Source organism: Barbus barbus (genome assembly GCF_936440315.1).
Source record: "Barbus barbus genome assembly, chromosome: 43".
Taxonomy (NCBI): domain Eukaryota; kingdom Metazoa; phylum Chordata; class Actinopteri; order Cypriniformes; family Cyprinidae; genus Barbus; species Barbus barbus.
The window spans coordinates 16,680,762-16,697,563 of record NC_136721.1 but is presented as its reverse complement, the minus strand read 5'-3'; the positions used below and the strand labels follow the sequence as shown (position 1 = coordinate 16,697,563).

The 16,802-nt window shown below is 38.4% G+C and overlaps 1 protein-coding gene across 1 annotated transcript; it reads right to left on the bottom strand.

Annotated features, from left to right (window-relative positions):
- Nucleotides 1-11,340: 11,340 nt before the first annotated feature.
- Nucleotides 11,341-15,916, bottom strand: LOC306861970 (barH-like 1 homeobox protein; the record flags this gene model as incomplete). The annotated part of the gene is made up of 3 exons (XM_079404525.1): nt 11,341-12,691; nt 13,725-13,947; nt 15,463-15,916. 3 exons carry the CDS (start codon nt 15,914-15,916, stop codon nt 12,397-12,399), a joined length of 972 nt encoding a protein of 323 aa, XP_079260651.1. The 3' UTR covers nt 11,341-12,396.
- Nucleotides 15,917-16,802: the final 886 nt, after the last annotated feature.

Below are 16,802 nucleotides of genomic sequence, written 5' to 3'. Positions count from 1 at the left end.
GTTAGTTCCATCCATCCATCATTGTCGTTCTTTCGTTCCATCTATTGTTCTATCGTTCCATCTATCCTTCTATCTTCTATCATTCATTTATGTATTATCTCTCTATTTATGTCAGACCCATCCATCTATGTTTATATGTATGTGTGTGTGTGTGTGTGTTTATATGTATGTGTGTGTTTGTGTTTACTTTTGCTTTGGTTCTGGCACTGTGTTGATTCCAAGGCAACCATTACTTTTTTATTGCATTTTCAGGCAACTGCATTTTCTTGCTTTGCCTGTATCCTCCACCTTGCCCCTCCCCTCTCCCCTCTCCATCCTCGCAGTTTTTTTTTTCTGTAATATTGAAGGGATTAACCCTGCTGGCCCCTTGGTGGTTACTGTTTCATTTTATTCTTATTAAAATCTTAAGAGCCTTCTTTAATATTCCTGTATGATACTACCTCAATAATCTAGCTCTCTTCCTCTTTCCCTTTGTGTGTTTTTGCTCCTGTGTGTACTGGTGAGTGTGTGTGTTTCTTTTTCTGCCTGCTATATGTTCACAAGTGCACAGCTGTCAATAACCAGTGAGCAGCGTATAATAAATATGATGATAATGAACATGTGCTTGAATTTGTTCACATTTATTTGCATGACAGTGATTGTATTTTATTGTAATCACAATTAACTTAATTCACAATCCTTCCCATACACTACGGCTGACACATGTAATGATTTAGGTTTTTTTTGTTTTTTTTTGCAGGTCTTTAGCGTACCCGTAATGCTGTAATGCTCCATGCAGAGCGGCAAACATCTATCTATAGAAAACTGCATTGATTTTGTGACACCTCAGGTTTGAGGAGAGTAGCGAACATGAATACTGTTGTCACAGCAAAGCTTGCTGGATCATTCTCTCATTTCTGCATCAGTTTCCATGACCTGTGGCAGCTTATGTAGCAATGAGTGTTCTTCTAGCACAAATCATAGCGAGTCTGAAGGTGCGCTGAGAGTTTTTGTCATCTACTAACTGTCCTCTGTCAGTTACTGATCATTTCTCCTCTATTAAAAAAAAACAAAAAATTACATGGTATTTTTTATCGGATGTCCATTTTTCAATTATATTACAAAAGTAAAATTTTAATTAATTAATTTATATTTTTTATTATATTGCTTTCTTAGACATGCAGCCTATTCCTTAGCACACCTGTTTTGGTTTGGAAAATAAAGTTCAAGTATTTTTGTTTTTTTTGCCTTTTCTTGCATTTGTCATACACTTGTAACTGTTTTTTTTCGTGTGCAAATTTTTATTCCATGTCAGTATTTATGACTTCTGAGTGTTGTATTTAAAAATTATAGAAACTCCTTTTATTTAAATTAGTTCAACAGCTCAAAAAGCCTCGCTCAAGAACACAGTAATGTACAGTCCTCCCACCCTCACGTATTTTAGTGCTTGTAAAAGACAAGAATATTTTTCCTCTCTATTCACTGGCAAACAGAAACCAATTCCTCCACCCCACTCCAAATCCACCGCACAGAGGTCGAATTGTCAAAATGACTCTTTTTATTACAGTTCATAAACACAGATTCCCCCAGTGGGCTTGGGAAATTTCACATAAACTTTGATCAAACAGACGTCAGCTTTCTTGGTTTTAAGCACCTGTCATAACGTGCGAAAATAGGCCCGCTCAATCACAAGCAAAGAAAACAGTGGGAAAATAGAGCAAATGCCACAGCGTCACCGTTATATCAAGTCATTATTGTCCAGAATACCTAGGGAATGGATCTCATATGATACAATAAGTTTCTCTTTCATTGATTTTTTTCTCTCTGAATCTCTTGTATGAATTCTTCCTCCCTGGTAAATTTTGTGGCTTAAAGTTAATGAGTCAGAATTCACTGGTGCATTTATGAGCCTTGAAAAATGCCTGAAAATAGACTGGAGAGGAGTGTGAGGAAAAAGGTCTCATGTATGTCCCTCAAATCCCTGTGGCTGTATCTCTCATAGTTAATGCTTCGTCCCTTCCATTTAAGTACTGTAAGGAGTCAAAGCATGAAGCCATTATTGGTCATAGGTCCATGCAGAATCTGCACAATTTTTCTGTGCTTTTTTAGTGTTTCTGTGACTTTTTAATATGGTATATTGTAAATAATAATTAGTAGCTGAATTAGTTCACCAGAGAGTTTGCCAAACATTGTTGCTGGAGTGTTCATGAGAGCTCAACAGAGAGGTATCAATCAGAATTTAGAATTTAACTGAGAATGTCTTTTAAAATCCCATTCGCTTCCCAAATTTAAATTTTTAAATTGAGGTAGAAAAGAGAAAGCAGTATTGCAATTTGAATGTAAGGAAGTATTGAAGTGTATTAAAATGAATTTTTATCACGAATGCATGATTAAAGTTTGACAAGGCTAAAAAAAGTTTCAAATTTAAACACCTCTTCTCCCAGAATGCCTTACCTGCACTGAATTGTCATTCCATTCCAACTTCATGTGGGGTATGGTCAGTTTCATTCAAATTCCAACTTATGAAATTATTCAGTTCTGAGTTTTTATCATTCTTGAATTGCAAATGGTCCAATACATGAATGAAGCTTTCTTTTGAGTCACATCTTTTGAAATGAATCCGCTGAACTGGTTCATAAAATTGAGTGAATTGGTGCAGGATCTGGTTCTTGATCCTGTTACTGCAGTTGACTGGAGAGAAAAATGATCAATGATGACTTCCTTGTGGACCAGTCATAGTCAGTGCTAATATACTTCCAGAACATTTCTGGTTTTGGGTTATATCTTTATTAGAGAGGTTTGGGTGAGAAAGAATGGCAGAATGAAAACATTTTATACAAATTATTCACACTTCTAATAGTCTTGAAAAGAATTACTTTAAGACTGTCCTAGTCTACTTTATACAGACAATGCCCAAAATGACAAGCTGATAGCTGCAAACAATGAGTGTGTGTGTGGGTAACCTTAGAGTCATAGAGATAGTGATGTGGTTGGCAGCTGTAGGTAGAGATATCAGAGAGCACCCTGCTCTCCTTTCGACCTTTTTGACTGAACGTCGGCCTCATGGTCATCCTCAGCGACTCCTTAAGATAGCAGTAATTACTGAGGACCCACAGCAGCGCTTTTGCTGTGTATTGGTTTGCTTCTTCATATGAGTGAGGGAACAGGCATGGGGTTTTTCCTAACCTATCATACTGCTCAGTCTTGTCTCTCTAGATCTGCTATCTTGTGGTCTATCTTACTCCTGCTCTCCTTTGCCTGCTCCTTACTTTCGGGACTCAAGTCTTCCTTTCACTGCTCTTCTATTGTTTTCACTATCTGTTGCCACGCCATTCTTTCTCTCTTCCAGGGCTTAACAGTGCCATATCTTGCCCTCATCACTGGCTTTATTTAATTCATGTCTCTGCTTGTATCTTACTCAGGTGCTTTTTCTAGATTGTCATTGCTAACATGAAGAGATGTGGGAATACTGGATATGAGCAAACTTTCTCTTATGCTAACCAAGGCTGCATTTATTTGATCACAGATACAGTAAAACTACATAAATCACCATGTAAAATGACTTCAGTCCTCATTGTCACAATCCTTCAGAAAATATTCTAATATGCTGATTTACCGCTCAAGAAACATTTCTTATTATTATCAATGTTGAAAACAGTTAGGTTGTGTAATATTTTTACAGAAGCTGATACATTTTTCCCAGGATTCTTTCCTGAATTAAAAATTCACAGAACAGCATGTTTTTGTTTTTTTTATAGAAATCTTATGCAACAATGCAAATGTTTTTGCTGTCACTTTTAATTAATATAATGTGTCTCTTTTGAAACAAAAATCTTACTCATCCCAGACTTTCGAACAATGAGAAACTGTATATATTCTTAGCTAGATAATATTGATACGGTATCAATATTTTATAATATTGTTCTTTTTTCACGACCCTTAGTATCTACACTGGAAGAACTTGAGATTGACAGTGGATGTTCTGAAATGCACATCACCTCAGAATGACTACTAAACACAGACCAGCTCAAGACTGATCTTCAGAAACGGTAAAACTGATGAATGCATTTGTATTCTACTTTATGAATGCAAATCAGTGCAATATATTTATAAAAGAGAATAGTGAAATACTGATATATTTTAACTGCTTAAAAATGCATAAGACAATCAAAAGATGATTTCAATTAGTAGGCCAGAGTCCAGAATATACAAGAATGTACCAGATATGTAGAGAATAAAATTCACATCCATCACTTCAGATATGAATATGGATATTTGTAAATAAAATCATTTTATTTCAGACAGATGGGGACAATAAAGTGGGTGAAATAGCTGTGGAGCGCGTCAAAAATAGAAACGGGGCGTCCGTCAACTGTCGCAATGAACTGCAACGTCCGCGTCCAGTGTAGACAGCTTCGAGAGCTGATCTAGTTTTGTAGACACAGTGTAGACAAGGTGTCAGCCAATTAACTATTTCTTCTTGTGTATATTTTATAAAGCTTTCACAGGATTTAAATTCAAGAATGAATGACAATCTTATAAGTGACAGGCTTTTGTGTTGTGTGTTTATGTGTGCATCCTAATATGTTTGTATTATGCGTGTGAAAGCATGTGTGTGTGTGTGGTATGTGTGTGGTATGTGTCTGCATGAACAGGTGAGTTGGTGTGAATTATAAAGGATGCTCAGCACACCCTCAGTGTTGTGGGAGGTTGAACACTCAGTCTTGGCACACTCAGGTCAGTGGAGATCTGCCTCTGTGCTGGATCAAAGAGAGCTGAGCCTGTGTCACACTTTCCAGCCATGATACTAATGCCACAGTCCTGGCAAACACAATGCTCCTCTCCCATCTCCCACTGTTTCTCTGTTTATTCTCTCTCTCTCTACCTCAACACCTGACATATAATAAATAGACCAGAGTTTTCCATTGTTTCTAGAAGGAAATAATTGAAAGAAAAAATGTAATTTAGTTAATTTGCATAATGCATTCATTGATTTTTTTGTCTAAATATCTAGTTGGCCTTTTCGTGACTTTTCATTACTTTTTTACTAGCCTTACAGATACAGATTCTTTTTTTTTATTGTTGTTGTCAGATTTTTTATTTTCAATAATGATAAAAGTAAAATGATATATCAAATGTATTATATTATAAAAATATATTATTAAAAATATTATAACTAGATTTTGTATGTTACACATTGTAAATTATATATATATATATATAGTGCATATATAAATAGTATATTATTATACAGTAATATATTATATACAGTTATTTTTACTGTTTAATGCAATACACAGTTCTCTTTTGAGAACGGCTAATTATAATCTAATTATCTGAATTCATGATAGTTATTACATAACTGATTAATTTAAAAGTTTGAATGGAGTATAGCTCAAACTATCTCTGTTGATCTCAGTTGTTTTGAATTTCATTGTTGCGAGTTTCTGACATTTTTTCACCACTCTCAGCATAAAATCGATGAAGAATGTGAAACACATCGGATGCATTAGCTGTTCTGTGTTCCTGATACAGATCAAAATCAATAACAAGTCTGAAGTCAGAGTCAGTCTCGGCCCCTTTCAAGTGTCTATTTTTCTTCTGCTGGGGTGTGAGATGCTCTTGTTTTATGTCATGTCTTGTGCCGAAGTCTGTGGGACTCCAAAGGGCCTCTCACCTGTGTGAGGAGAAGCTGTGAACCCATCAAACCGACGGGGAGCTTTGTGAAGACAGGCATGAAGCAGACTGCACCCACAGCACACGTCACGGCCCGTTAGGAGAAGCCGAACGCACTAAAGAGGTTAAACTGCTGCGCCTGGCAGAGGCAATTTTATTGATAACCATTTGAAGTGTTTTTTCCCACCCGTCTCTGAGCCTTACGTGCCATCACGCTATTCCGTCTTTATTCCGTTTGCCACTCTCAACTGACTTCAAATGTGGGAAGCCTCTCCCTCCGACAGAAGAGAAGCTGCCGTTGCATCTTTCCCGCTGTCTCAGCCGTGAAGATCTGCATTCTGATCTGGCAGACAATCGTCGGCAAATTCCCACATCTCTCTGATGTATGTAAATATTTATAATATCAGGTTCTCTGATGATCAAATGCACGTTGGTTAATAGTGAACTTATGCTAGTGGCTTCCCCCAATTGTCAGACAGAATGTTCCTACTGTTTTTTTTTGTAACCGTGTTTGACTTGTTGGAAAGGGGGAGTCATTGTCAGTGTTAGCCTGGTTAATCTGCTTTCCTTTCCATCTTTTTCTCTCCCAGCTGCTCGGGCGCACCATCATTTCCTCGTTAGCCCCTGGTCCCTGCCCTGGCCTGAAGTCATCGCTCAGTTAGGCAGCTGGCAGGCCGGCCCTGAGGGTCCCCAGTGGTGAGTGAGGAGTCAGGGGTTGGTCACTGGCTGTACTGTCCATTCCTTCTACTTCCCTGTCCAATTAGGAGCTATTTGAAACAAATAAATAACACTCTCTTCCTCCATACAACCCAAAGGTCTTTGGGTTGTAAGTCTTCAAAGTAATTTGATATTAAATGTATGCATTTATTTTATTATTATTATTATTATTTTGCAAAGGAGGTAAAGGAATAGAAATAGACTAGAAGAGCAGATGCAGTGTCTGTGAGACTCTTCCCTGTGGGCTTTCCCACAGACTGCCAGTGTCAACCCAGCTAAAGTCCCTGAACAAGTATATATTTATTTATTTTAATATATATTTGTATTATATGTAATTTACATCAATCATTTCTAATTAATTTACAGTATATACAAACGATATGTATAAGTATATATGTAATATTTGTTAATTATACATGAATATTATATGTAATATATAATATGTTATATAATATTATATATCTATTAAATTCAATAAATTTATTGACATGTTCAATATAATTTTTTTGTATCACATATATTTAAAACAAAGGTTGTCATTGAAATTTCAGGTTCATCCCCACAGGAAGTTCTATCTCACAGTCCTTACAGCCGTATTCTACACAATAACACAAATGACAAAAAACAAAACAAATAAAAACACATTGCCCACCCCTCCCTTTGCCTCCTTCCCCCTCACAAAACCAAAATGCATTCTCCTGCCAGACTTCACACGGAAGGGTGTTAAAAATACATGTATACCCTGCCTCATCCTTTATTCATACCCATTCCTTCCTTTATGTTTATGAGACTCAGGGGCTCGCGGGGTCCAGCGTTCTGACCCAGGGGTACGCAGAGGTTCTCCAGAAAGTTCCTCTTTCTCAAACCTAATCCACTTTAAATGAGCCCAAACACTGAAGAACTACTTCATATGTACATACTGCATGTTGGGATTGTGACAGCATTGCAGCAGTCGAAAGTCCACAAGGATTTATTAGTAAAGAGAACAACAATATTCATTACTGTTATTATTAATATTCTTATCCATAACGGAATTTTTTGACAAATGCCAACATAATGGTGTTAAAATAGAATAAAGTTCTGCTTGTGCAGCTTATGTCCACAGGGTTGTATTTATCCCAGCCATTGGGTGTCAGTATAGAGAGGGATGGTGTTAGTGCCCCTCTGTTAGGCCTGGGGGTGGAAGGGGTGGATGTTGTTAGCGCTGTCTACATCCTCCGGGGTAGCGAACGCTCCCATGGGACAGTTCTCTGCTTGTTCACTCATCTGTGTGATGGAACAGCGCTAGCAGGGGGTTACCGATGGCTCTACGACAGTTCGCCCTTATTGATTAGATAATCAGCCTGTCACCTAATACCAGTGTTCTTTACATTGTCCCCTGCTGGGACGAACATGACTGTTATTGCTGACTGCAGGGGATTTCTGCAACAAGCACCTTTTATGTCCACTATTCTTTTCCACGTGGACTCTTTGCTCTTTTTCCCGGACTGCGGGAAGAGTGTTTTCATTATTTGCCAAGATTGGTATGTCAATCCTTTTGCCCCTGACCCAACTTTAGAAATGCTTTGGGTTTTATTGGAGGAATGATTACTGAGTTATCTCGCTACCTCACTCTGAGGCCTTTATACCTCCACCCTTCGTATACCTTGAGGCAAGGATTGGATTTGATACCCAAGACAGTACCTTGGGATCCACTCGCTGTCTACTTTCTGTCTCTTTCTATTGTTTCACTGTACCCCCCCCCCCCCCCCCCCCCATTTCCTAAATGTGTCCGTGCGTGTTGCTGATTCAGATCTTTTTTACACTTTGTTTTTTTTATTCCAACAGCATTTCCCCTTGTTTCTCAGGCCAGGTTTATGCAGAGGACAAATGTGAGTAGGGTAACACAGCAACAGCGTCCCAACCACCTTCCCCTGGGGGTCACGGGTGTCGTGACCCTGCAGCAGGTGCCACTGATCTCGTTGCCCATCGCTGTCCCAGTTTCCCAGATTTTCATCCACACCTGAGCTAGAATGAAGATTTTCCATTTAGTGTGATCAGAATTATTTTTAGGAAACTGATCATTTTGATTAATAATACAAGTGATTTAGATTTTTTTAAAATTAAATAATAATAAATGTAAATGAATGAAAATAAAATTAATTTCCGAGCTTTATGTAGGTAGGTTTTAATTGTAACGCCAAGTTAATATTATTCCGGCCATAAATTAATACCTTTTACATTTCTGTATCTTTCTAGTTAATATTAATAGTCTAATTTAAAGCTTTAGATGTATAACTATCCATACTATTTCTCTGCTCAAATAATATTTATATTTTGTCTCTGTTTAGGTAAAATACTTTTTTTTACCCTATACCAATGTATCTGTTATTATTATTATTATACTTTTTATACATTTAAATAAATTTAAATTAAATCTGAAGTTTTGTTTCGAATCAGGTTTGTTTCAAAGTCCAGCAAATAAACAGAGAGAAAGGACATAATGAACGTGCTGATGTTTGTGTTCCTTGCTCTGAATTTCATTTAAAGCAACGTGACAAAAAATGGCAATCGTCAGAAAAACATGGGAAAAAGACAGTCGCCCAAAACAGGATGCAAATTGCACTTTGATTGACTCTTAATTTCATCTGAAGGCTGTTTTGTTTGGTTTTTATTCTGAGTCAATGAGCTTAATCAGAGTCACTGATCTTGCGGCTCTAAGCTCTCCGTGTTGTGTTTTTGTTTGTCGCGAGATCAGCGAGACTCTATCCGCACTTCATTAACCCTGAGCCGGGGACAATCCTCGGTAAGAGCCGAGGGATTTACCACTATCCTTTCACATGCAAAAATCTCTGCGTCTATTAACAAGACCGAGGAGCTTTTCTTGCAATCAGCTGCGCACTTCGCAAGAATAACCCTTTTCATAAATATTGAGGGGGGTCATCAGCCTCTTTTGGATCATGTGCAGATCCATGTGATAATTTAAATGTTTGATCTGAATTGATATGTCATTTTATTTTCGCGTGCGCATGTGTTTTAAAGAAAAACGAACATTTCTTAAATTGCTTGTAATGCCTTGGTTAACATTTCATTCTGGTGTATTTTATTGCGTGTATTGCAATTATTATTTTATAAGCATTATTGGCACTTTTTATTAGTGTTGTTTTCCATTAGATATATGGTACTTTGAAATTGTACTTAAAAAAAAATAAAAAAAATAAAAAAATGTTGCGTATTTCCTCGCCTCAATAACAAGCGATTCATTTTTGAAACGTTCTTAAAATGCTTTCTCTCTCTCTTCTTAGTGTTTCATGGGCAGGAGCCCAACGATGAGACGCAGGATGACATGTGCTATGCGAAAGTTTGCAGCAGGAGCCCAACTGATCACACGTTATCGACGTTCAATTAAAAGCTATTAAGGTCTTTTGTCTGCTCGTTAATATCCCATTCAGTCGCCCTGTCAGAGCGGTCCCTAAACCCTGAGCTTTACGGACCGGTCTCATGGTTGGGTTAAAGTCAGTCTTAGGCTCACGGAGGGGGGATGAAGGGGGTCCCGTCATGCCGCTGACCAGATGTCCCCTTGCTGATCCGAGCCGCAGTCAGCACTGCCCGGTGACCAGCTGTTGGGGCCGTTTGGCAAAGAGCAGCAAACCAACACTCTCAAGAAAGGGTATGGAAACAATCCATTTCCAAATGGGATCATTTAGGGCACTTGAACAATTACACACTTAGGTGACCATTAATATTTCATCCACATATTGTTTATGAAAACTAAATGAAATGACTCCGCTTGCTTAGTGATGCATGCTGCTGTTTTAAGAGTGCAAAAAAGTCTGTCACTTTACTCTTGTAGACACCAGACCATGTAGGCTGACAAGTGTTGAGTATGTGTGTGTGTGTGTGCGTGTGTGTGCGTGTGTGTGTGCGTGAGAGAGAACGAGATCAGTACCCACAAGCAACGTCCAATCTCTCAGTATTTCCCTTTGATCGTGCTGCCAATAAAATGAACATCGTTTTAAATTTTATTGAGACCGGTTCATATGATTCATGATCAAAATATTTCAAATGTGACCTGTTAATAAGAGGTAGTCGCGTTAAACTTTAAGATATGAAGGTAGAATTAAGTTCCCAAATCTCCAGGCGTTTCTGAAAGGTTAGGGAGGTGAATGTTCACTTCCTTGGGTGCGACATTCTTATTAACTTTTTTTTTTCGTAGGTTCGACAAATTAAATCCACGATGCTAACCAAATAGTGTGGGGTTTGAGCAAAGTGTCTGACAGTCATGTTTAAAATGATTATAACACATTTGCCAGTTATAGAGTTCTGTGAGCTCGAATTTTATGATATTGCCATCACAGCGTTTGTTTACGTTTATTTTCATAAGCAAACTTTTACTTTTCATTAAATTTCTGGATACATTTTAAAAGCAGTGACTTGACATCAGTGTAACTAATACGCGTAGGCTATTTTATTGGTTTACTTTTCTTCCTTTTTTTTACATGTTGAAACTTAGTCCTTCGTAACTTTTAAAAACGAAACCTTAAGACAATTTAACCTGCATGTGTCCTTTATCTTATCTTTTATACAAATTACAAAATTATACATTAGCGTTGGCCCACTTATCGCTTTACCACAAATTCAAAATGTGGTTTATTTTCTCGTGAAATTATTCCTGAATTAGAAATATCGTCCAGGTAGTTATACAAAATGAGTATCCATGTAAATTTGTCAAAAGGTAAGATTCTGACTGCAAAAAAAGTAACACATCATGCATTGATTGCATGAAGTTCTGGTTTTTGTTTTGGCAATAGCAATTTTCTTAATTCATACATTTATAGTGTCAATGTACAGGTCTGGCGCGCGCATTATGCACCTGCATACCTTTTATTTTGGCTGTTGGTTTAGTGTAATTGAATTGTCTATATGAGAACACGAGTGTGTATTTACCCAGTATTTGTATAGGCTACCTCCACATTCTCAGTCAGTGGTAAATTAATGAAAGATCTTTATTAGCACATTTATAAAAGTAATTCTCCTTGCTTAAAGACCACCCTCCGCCGCACATCCAGCAGTTTAAGAGTTTCCAAGAAGTTCACACCGCTAAGCACACGGGGGCACGAACGAAAATCATTTGGAATTACGAGAATCGTTACTTCACAAATCATTATTCTCAATATACAGCTTCACCAGAAAGAATGACAAGATATTTCAACGGCTTTACACACAGTTATTGCACAATGCCTGGGCGAACACTTTGCATGTCATCTACTTTCAGACGTCTTATTGATCACAAGTGATCTGAAACGAAGACTTGGCGTTTTAACGTCAACATCAAAGTGATACTACTGGCAGTTGTGCAGGAATATAGAAACGAAAAAAGCAGCACAAAAATAATCGATCGATAATTAATAAAGTGACACTTCTTCATTTAAGTTGCTTTTTCATTTTGTAGAGACGTGTCGGGTTTTAATGTGCTGCTCACGTCAGTCTCACCTGTTAAAGTAAGGCTTGGAAATATGATACAAAAAGAGAAAATTCGAGATTTGTCTTTCGACATAAAACAAAATATTCTTATTTACACCTCTTTTCCTTTGTACATTTTAGAGGGTCACTACAAAGCCCACGATTTAGGCTATGACCTGGATTTCATCTCAGGATAATTAAATATGAATCTACCATTTAAATATTCTTTGCGTCAGGGATGCAGCAACAATTCACATTTGTAATATTGACTAGTTAAAATAATAGTAGGCTAATAATAATTTGTGAAACGAAATGTCCCTGTAGTATCTATCATGTCCCGTTATTATTGCGTTCAGTAACGGTCTGTATTTGTTTTCTCCAGATTTGAACATTTAGGCTAAACAAAAAAATGCAATCAAAATAAACATAAGTAAAATAAATAATTAAATAAAGTTTAAAAATGTCTCAGTTTGTTTTTGTGGCTTCGTAAAATTTCTCGAATATTTTGTCACCAGTAAAAGAGTTTTTTTGATGGTGGAGTTCAAAGCTGCCATGTATTGCAACGAGTCCGAATCGTGCCGTTCATCGTGGTGGGGTCGGTCTGGGTAACACACCGGAGAGGGGGGGCAGAGGCGGCGGCGGCTCGTTGACGCCCTGGAGACCGTGCAGAAGAATTCGGGGAACGAGAGGACGCTGCAGCGCCGGCGGGGGCGCCGAAGGTCCCCTGTATAAGTAGAGCGCTGCTCCAGGGTCCAGATTCGACACCAGGCTTTGAGGGTAGAAATACGGCGAAGGGAACATCCTTTGCAGCGCAGAATAATTTCCAGCCTCCGCTAACAACTCCAGTCCGACCGCCGTTTGCCTCTTCCACTTTGTCCTTTTTTCCAAGACGAAAAAGAATTATGTTAGTAGGCTATATAAAAATAAAATTGAAATTATTCTACGACTAGTGTTTTATCTTCTGGTCGTAAAAGCTGTGATAAAAAGAAAACACATATTCACAGAGTAGGCTATACGTGTATTGTCTTGCATGCTAATTCCCAAGCGAAACATAAAACCCAAAGAGTTAAGAGAAATAAAAACTGAATCCTCTGTTTCTTTATCTTCTGTTTTTAAGTTAACCACACAATTTAATAATAATATGATTTACGTTCAAATAGAACATCGTTAGAGCTTTGTCACTTACATCAAAAAGATGAATTAGTCTATATGAATTGCAATATGATGGGAACGAGCAATGGAAAACTTTCCTTAAGTATTTTGATATTTAATTCTCATTAATTGTGTAAATAGAATATAGACAAGACAATGTAAAAAGCAGGCAGCAAATGTCACAAATATTTCAGTAATTAATTTTATTTCATAGAGGACGCATGCAACATTCGTGGATAAAATGCTGTGTGTTAATTTCAAATGGCACAAAATTAGATGCTGCGAATGGGAAATATGCAAATAAACCACTTGTAGAAGTACAATATATCTATTTAGATTTTTGCTAATTTTCTTAATATAGAATATCTTCATTTTGTTTTGTTTTTTATTGTCTTATTTCTGTTCCATTTTGTAGTTCTTTTTCAAGCTATAAAATAAGAATGTGAATCTTTGAGCCCGTTTAAAAATGAAAAGCTAAATAATTTGTTTAAACGAGATTTATTCAGTAGCATTTCCTTCACTTTTAGTGCAACCACATTACCTGGCATGTATTATTGCCTGGCAGGAGACTTATAAATCAAAGGAAAATAATATGACAGGCCTATACACCCAAGTACATTTTCTTTTAAAAATAAACAATGCCAGCACGGCAAAAATGAAGTTATAAAATGACATATATAATTTCTGCAATTTTCCCCCCTTATTTAATGTTGCTGGGATGTACTCAAGCATTTGTTTCCAGCTGACCACATGCTCACCTCCTGTTCTGGTACCAGGTTTTGACCTGCGTGTCGGTCAGGTTGAGAGAGGCTGCCAGCTCCATCCTGTCCTGCACACTCAGATACTTCTGACGCTCAAAACTGCGCTCCAGCTGGGCGAGCTGATGGTCTGTGAAGGCGGTCCGCGCTTTCCGTGGCTTCTTCAGGCGAACCTGCGGGCTGTCTCTGCTGCTCGAGATCTCCCTGTCGCCCTCCTCTTTCACTGAAACATCACATGGAACGAAAGGGCACTGATTAGCATGAGGTAGTTAGCCCAAGTGTTTCAGTAGACCCTGCTTTGGCAAGTTATCACATGCTCTGGTGTCAAAGGTTTCCACATATCCTCTGATGGTCCCGAGCGTGCTTGTAATTCTGTCATGCATTTTTCAGATTTTATTTTCAGAATGTGAATGCACGAGGGTTGTGATATTTAATTCACACCTCTCTCCCTGTCTAAACCAAACTATTTTCTTTCTGAACCCAGAAAGAGAGGGACACGACGCGAGAGACCTTGCCAGTCGAGTAGTTGAGTCGTCTCTCAAGGAGCACAATAATCCGGCTAATTGAGCCACAAGGGATGGAAACCTTTCAACCGAGACCGGAGAAACTTCACAGAGCCGGGGATAAGAGCGAAATAAAGAGCGGACCGACCCTGTGCGTTACAAATCTGATTAGCACTGGGACAAATTGCATCAAATCCCTGAAATATAAGGGGGTAAAAAGGCAAAAATCAAAGCGGCTCACACACTCTTTACAAGCGCTCTGGAGATGGAACGGCTTTGATTTGGAGAGCATTCATTTTGATCACCGCGCCTATAGACTTGCCAAGCTAATAATGTCATGATGTGAGAGTAGAAGGTAGGCGAATAGTTGAGACCCATCGTGCCCTACTTCCAGTAAGAGAGCAACATTTTGGTGATAAGACTTTTACAAAATTATCAGAATCAGCAACGACAATAGCAGTCTTCAGTATAGGCCAAACACATGGACACCAACAACCACAAACACGTGCATATAATACAATTTCTTTCTTTGTAATAACAAATTGTTATAAAAATAGCATTAATTTTCTTATTTAGTAAGGGCATATTCCCACATTTATCAATTGTCATTGACCTTTACGAGTTAACATCATGAAATCAATCTAATGTTATGTCACAGGAAGCGATCTTTCACACTTTTTTCTCCTCAGATGTAATTTCACCTGAACAAATCCTTAATGAATCTTGCTGATGATGTTTATCTGTTCGACTTCCTTTGCCCTGCACCTAACAATAAGCTTTAAATGAATAAGCAAGTTCAAATTTACAATATAGTGATTAGTTCACGTAAACAAAAATGAGCAATTCTTGCACGATTTTTGCACAAACGACAAATGCATTTGTTGATTTAAAAATATTTTACGAGAGTTTATTGTAAAATGTTTTGTTTATAAAATGCTTATACCATGTGCATTAGCCTATTTCTGTCTGTATATCTATCTAGTCATATCACAATCTATTGTCTTTTATATAAACAATGCCAATAAATGAACGAAATGAATGAACAATAAAGCATTAAAACTGCATTTTTGCAGTTTCATTATAATTCTAGTTTAAGCTTTTTATTTTATCCCCAAATTATAGGGTAGCCTAGTCAGAAATCCAACCTGCTTAACTCTATGCTATACAAATGTGTCAAGTTCTAGTTCATGTGCAATTATTTTAAAATATCACTAAAAGCGGAGTGATATTTTTACCTTTGTATTCACTGTCTGACGACGAGTTACTGTGGATCTTTTCAATGAAGTCGTCTGCGATTTTAGATGCCAGTCTCCCTGCCTCCTGAGTCGGCTGGCCATTACTGGAGTAAGGAGCACACGCCGCTAAGGGTTTACAGTCAGCCAGAATATCTCTTATTAAGAAGGATGAAGTGACAGTCCGAGGTTGCGATCCAGCGGAGATCGGCCCGTGCTGCAAATGGGACGCGAGCCCGAGCGGGTGACCCTGTCTCTGCGCCGCATCCTCACCGCACTCCCGCCGCGGGGACGGAGGAGAAGAACAACCGCTCTCTAAGTCTGACCTGGGGCTGAACTCCAGCGGTGACCGGCATTCTCCTACCAAACTGTCCCCCTTCGCGATGAGTGGGCTTCCGGGCCTGTGGGATAGCAGGGAGTCGATTCCAAAACTGGAGCCGTTGGTGGACGCTTCCATCTCCACACTGCTGCTTGCGTGAAGCCCCTGTTCAGATTATCATCTGTATTCAAGCAAGTTCTGCGTGAATGGCGCTCGATTTAATAGCGATCTATCCAGGAGGAAAATCCAAAGCAGAATCGGAAATGAGAAATATTCATCCCCTGTCTGGGAAAAAAAAACAAAAAAAACTTTCTTCTTCCTTGAGGAGTTTTAGTTTAAGTTTAAAAAAGGAAAAGGAGGTTTCTTGAGGAGGTTCTGTATTAAGTACACACAGATCCTGCCTCCAATTTTTTTTTTCCCTTTAGCTCCTCACTCACTCCTCACAAAAAAAAAAAAAAATCGATACAGCCTAAATATACTCTCGGCTGGAAAATTTAATTAACTATTTTTTCAATCCCGGTATTTCTCGAAGACGCGAGACACATCGATGGTACCTTTGAATTATTTATCAAATTATTTCAAAAAGCTGTTCTGAAGTAACAGTGTTAGTGTAAAACCACAAGATAGCCTACTTAGAGAGCGCGCATTTCAGCACCACGGACAGAAGCGAAGCTGCGTCTGCTCGAGCCTCGCGTCTATTGAGCAGCTCAAATTTTCATCAGTTCAAAGGTAGTTCGCTCTGGCGAGTAGAGTCGAATCCGGATGGAAAAGACAAGTGCATTCTGTGCCGGCGCAGGTGATGCAATGCGAAAGCGTTGGACGGTAGAGCGCTGAAAAAATGCTGTGAGAAGACAGAAACGCAAATGAGGTAATGCAGGTTAAATAGACACATTGGGGAACGGAAAGTCAGATAAAGCCTAACAAATGAACTTGTGCACAACTCAGTGGCTAGGTTTTTAAGGGCACCCCTTCCACGTGAGTCCCCAGCGACTCGCTTCCATTGGTTAGGAGGTGTTTTGGGGTG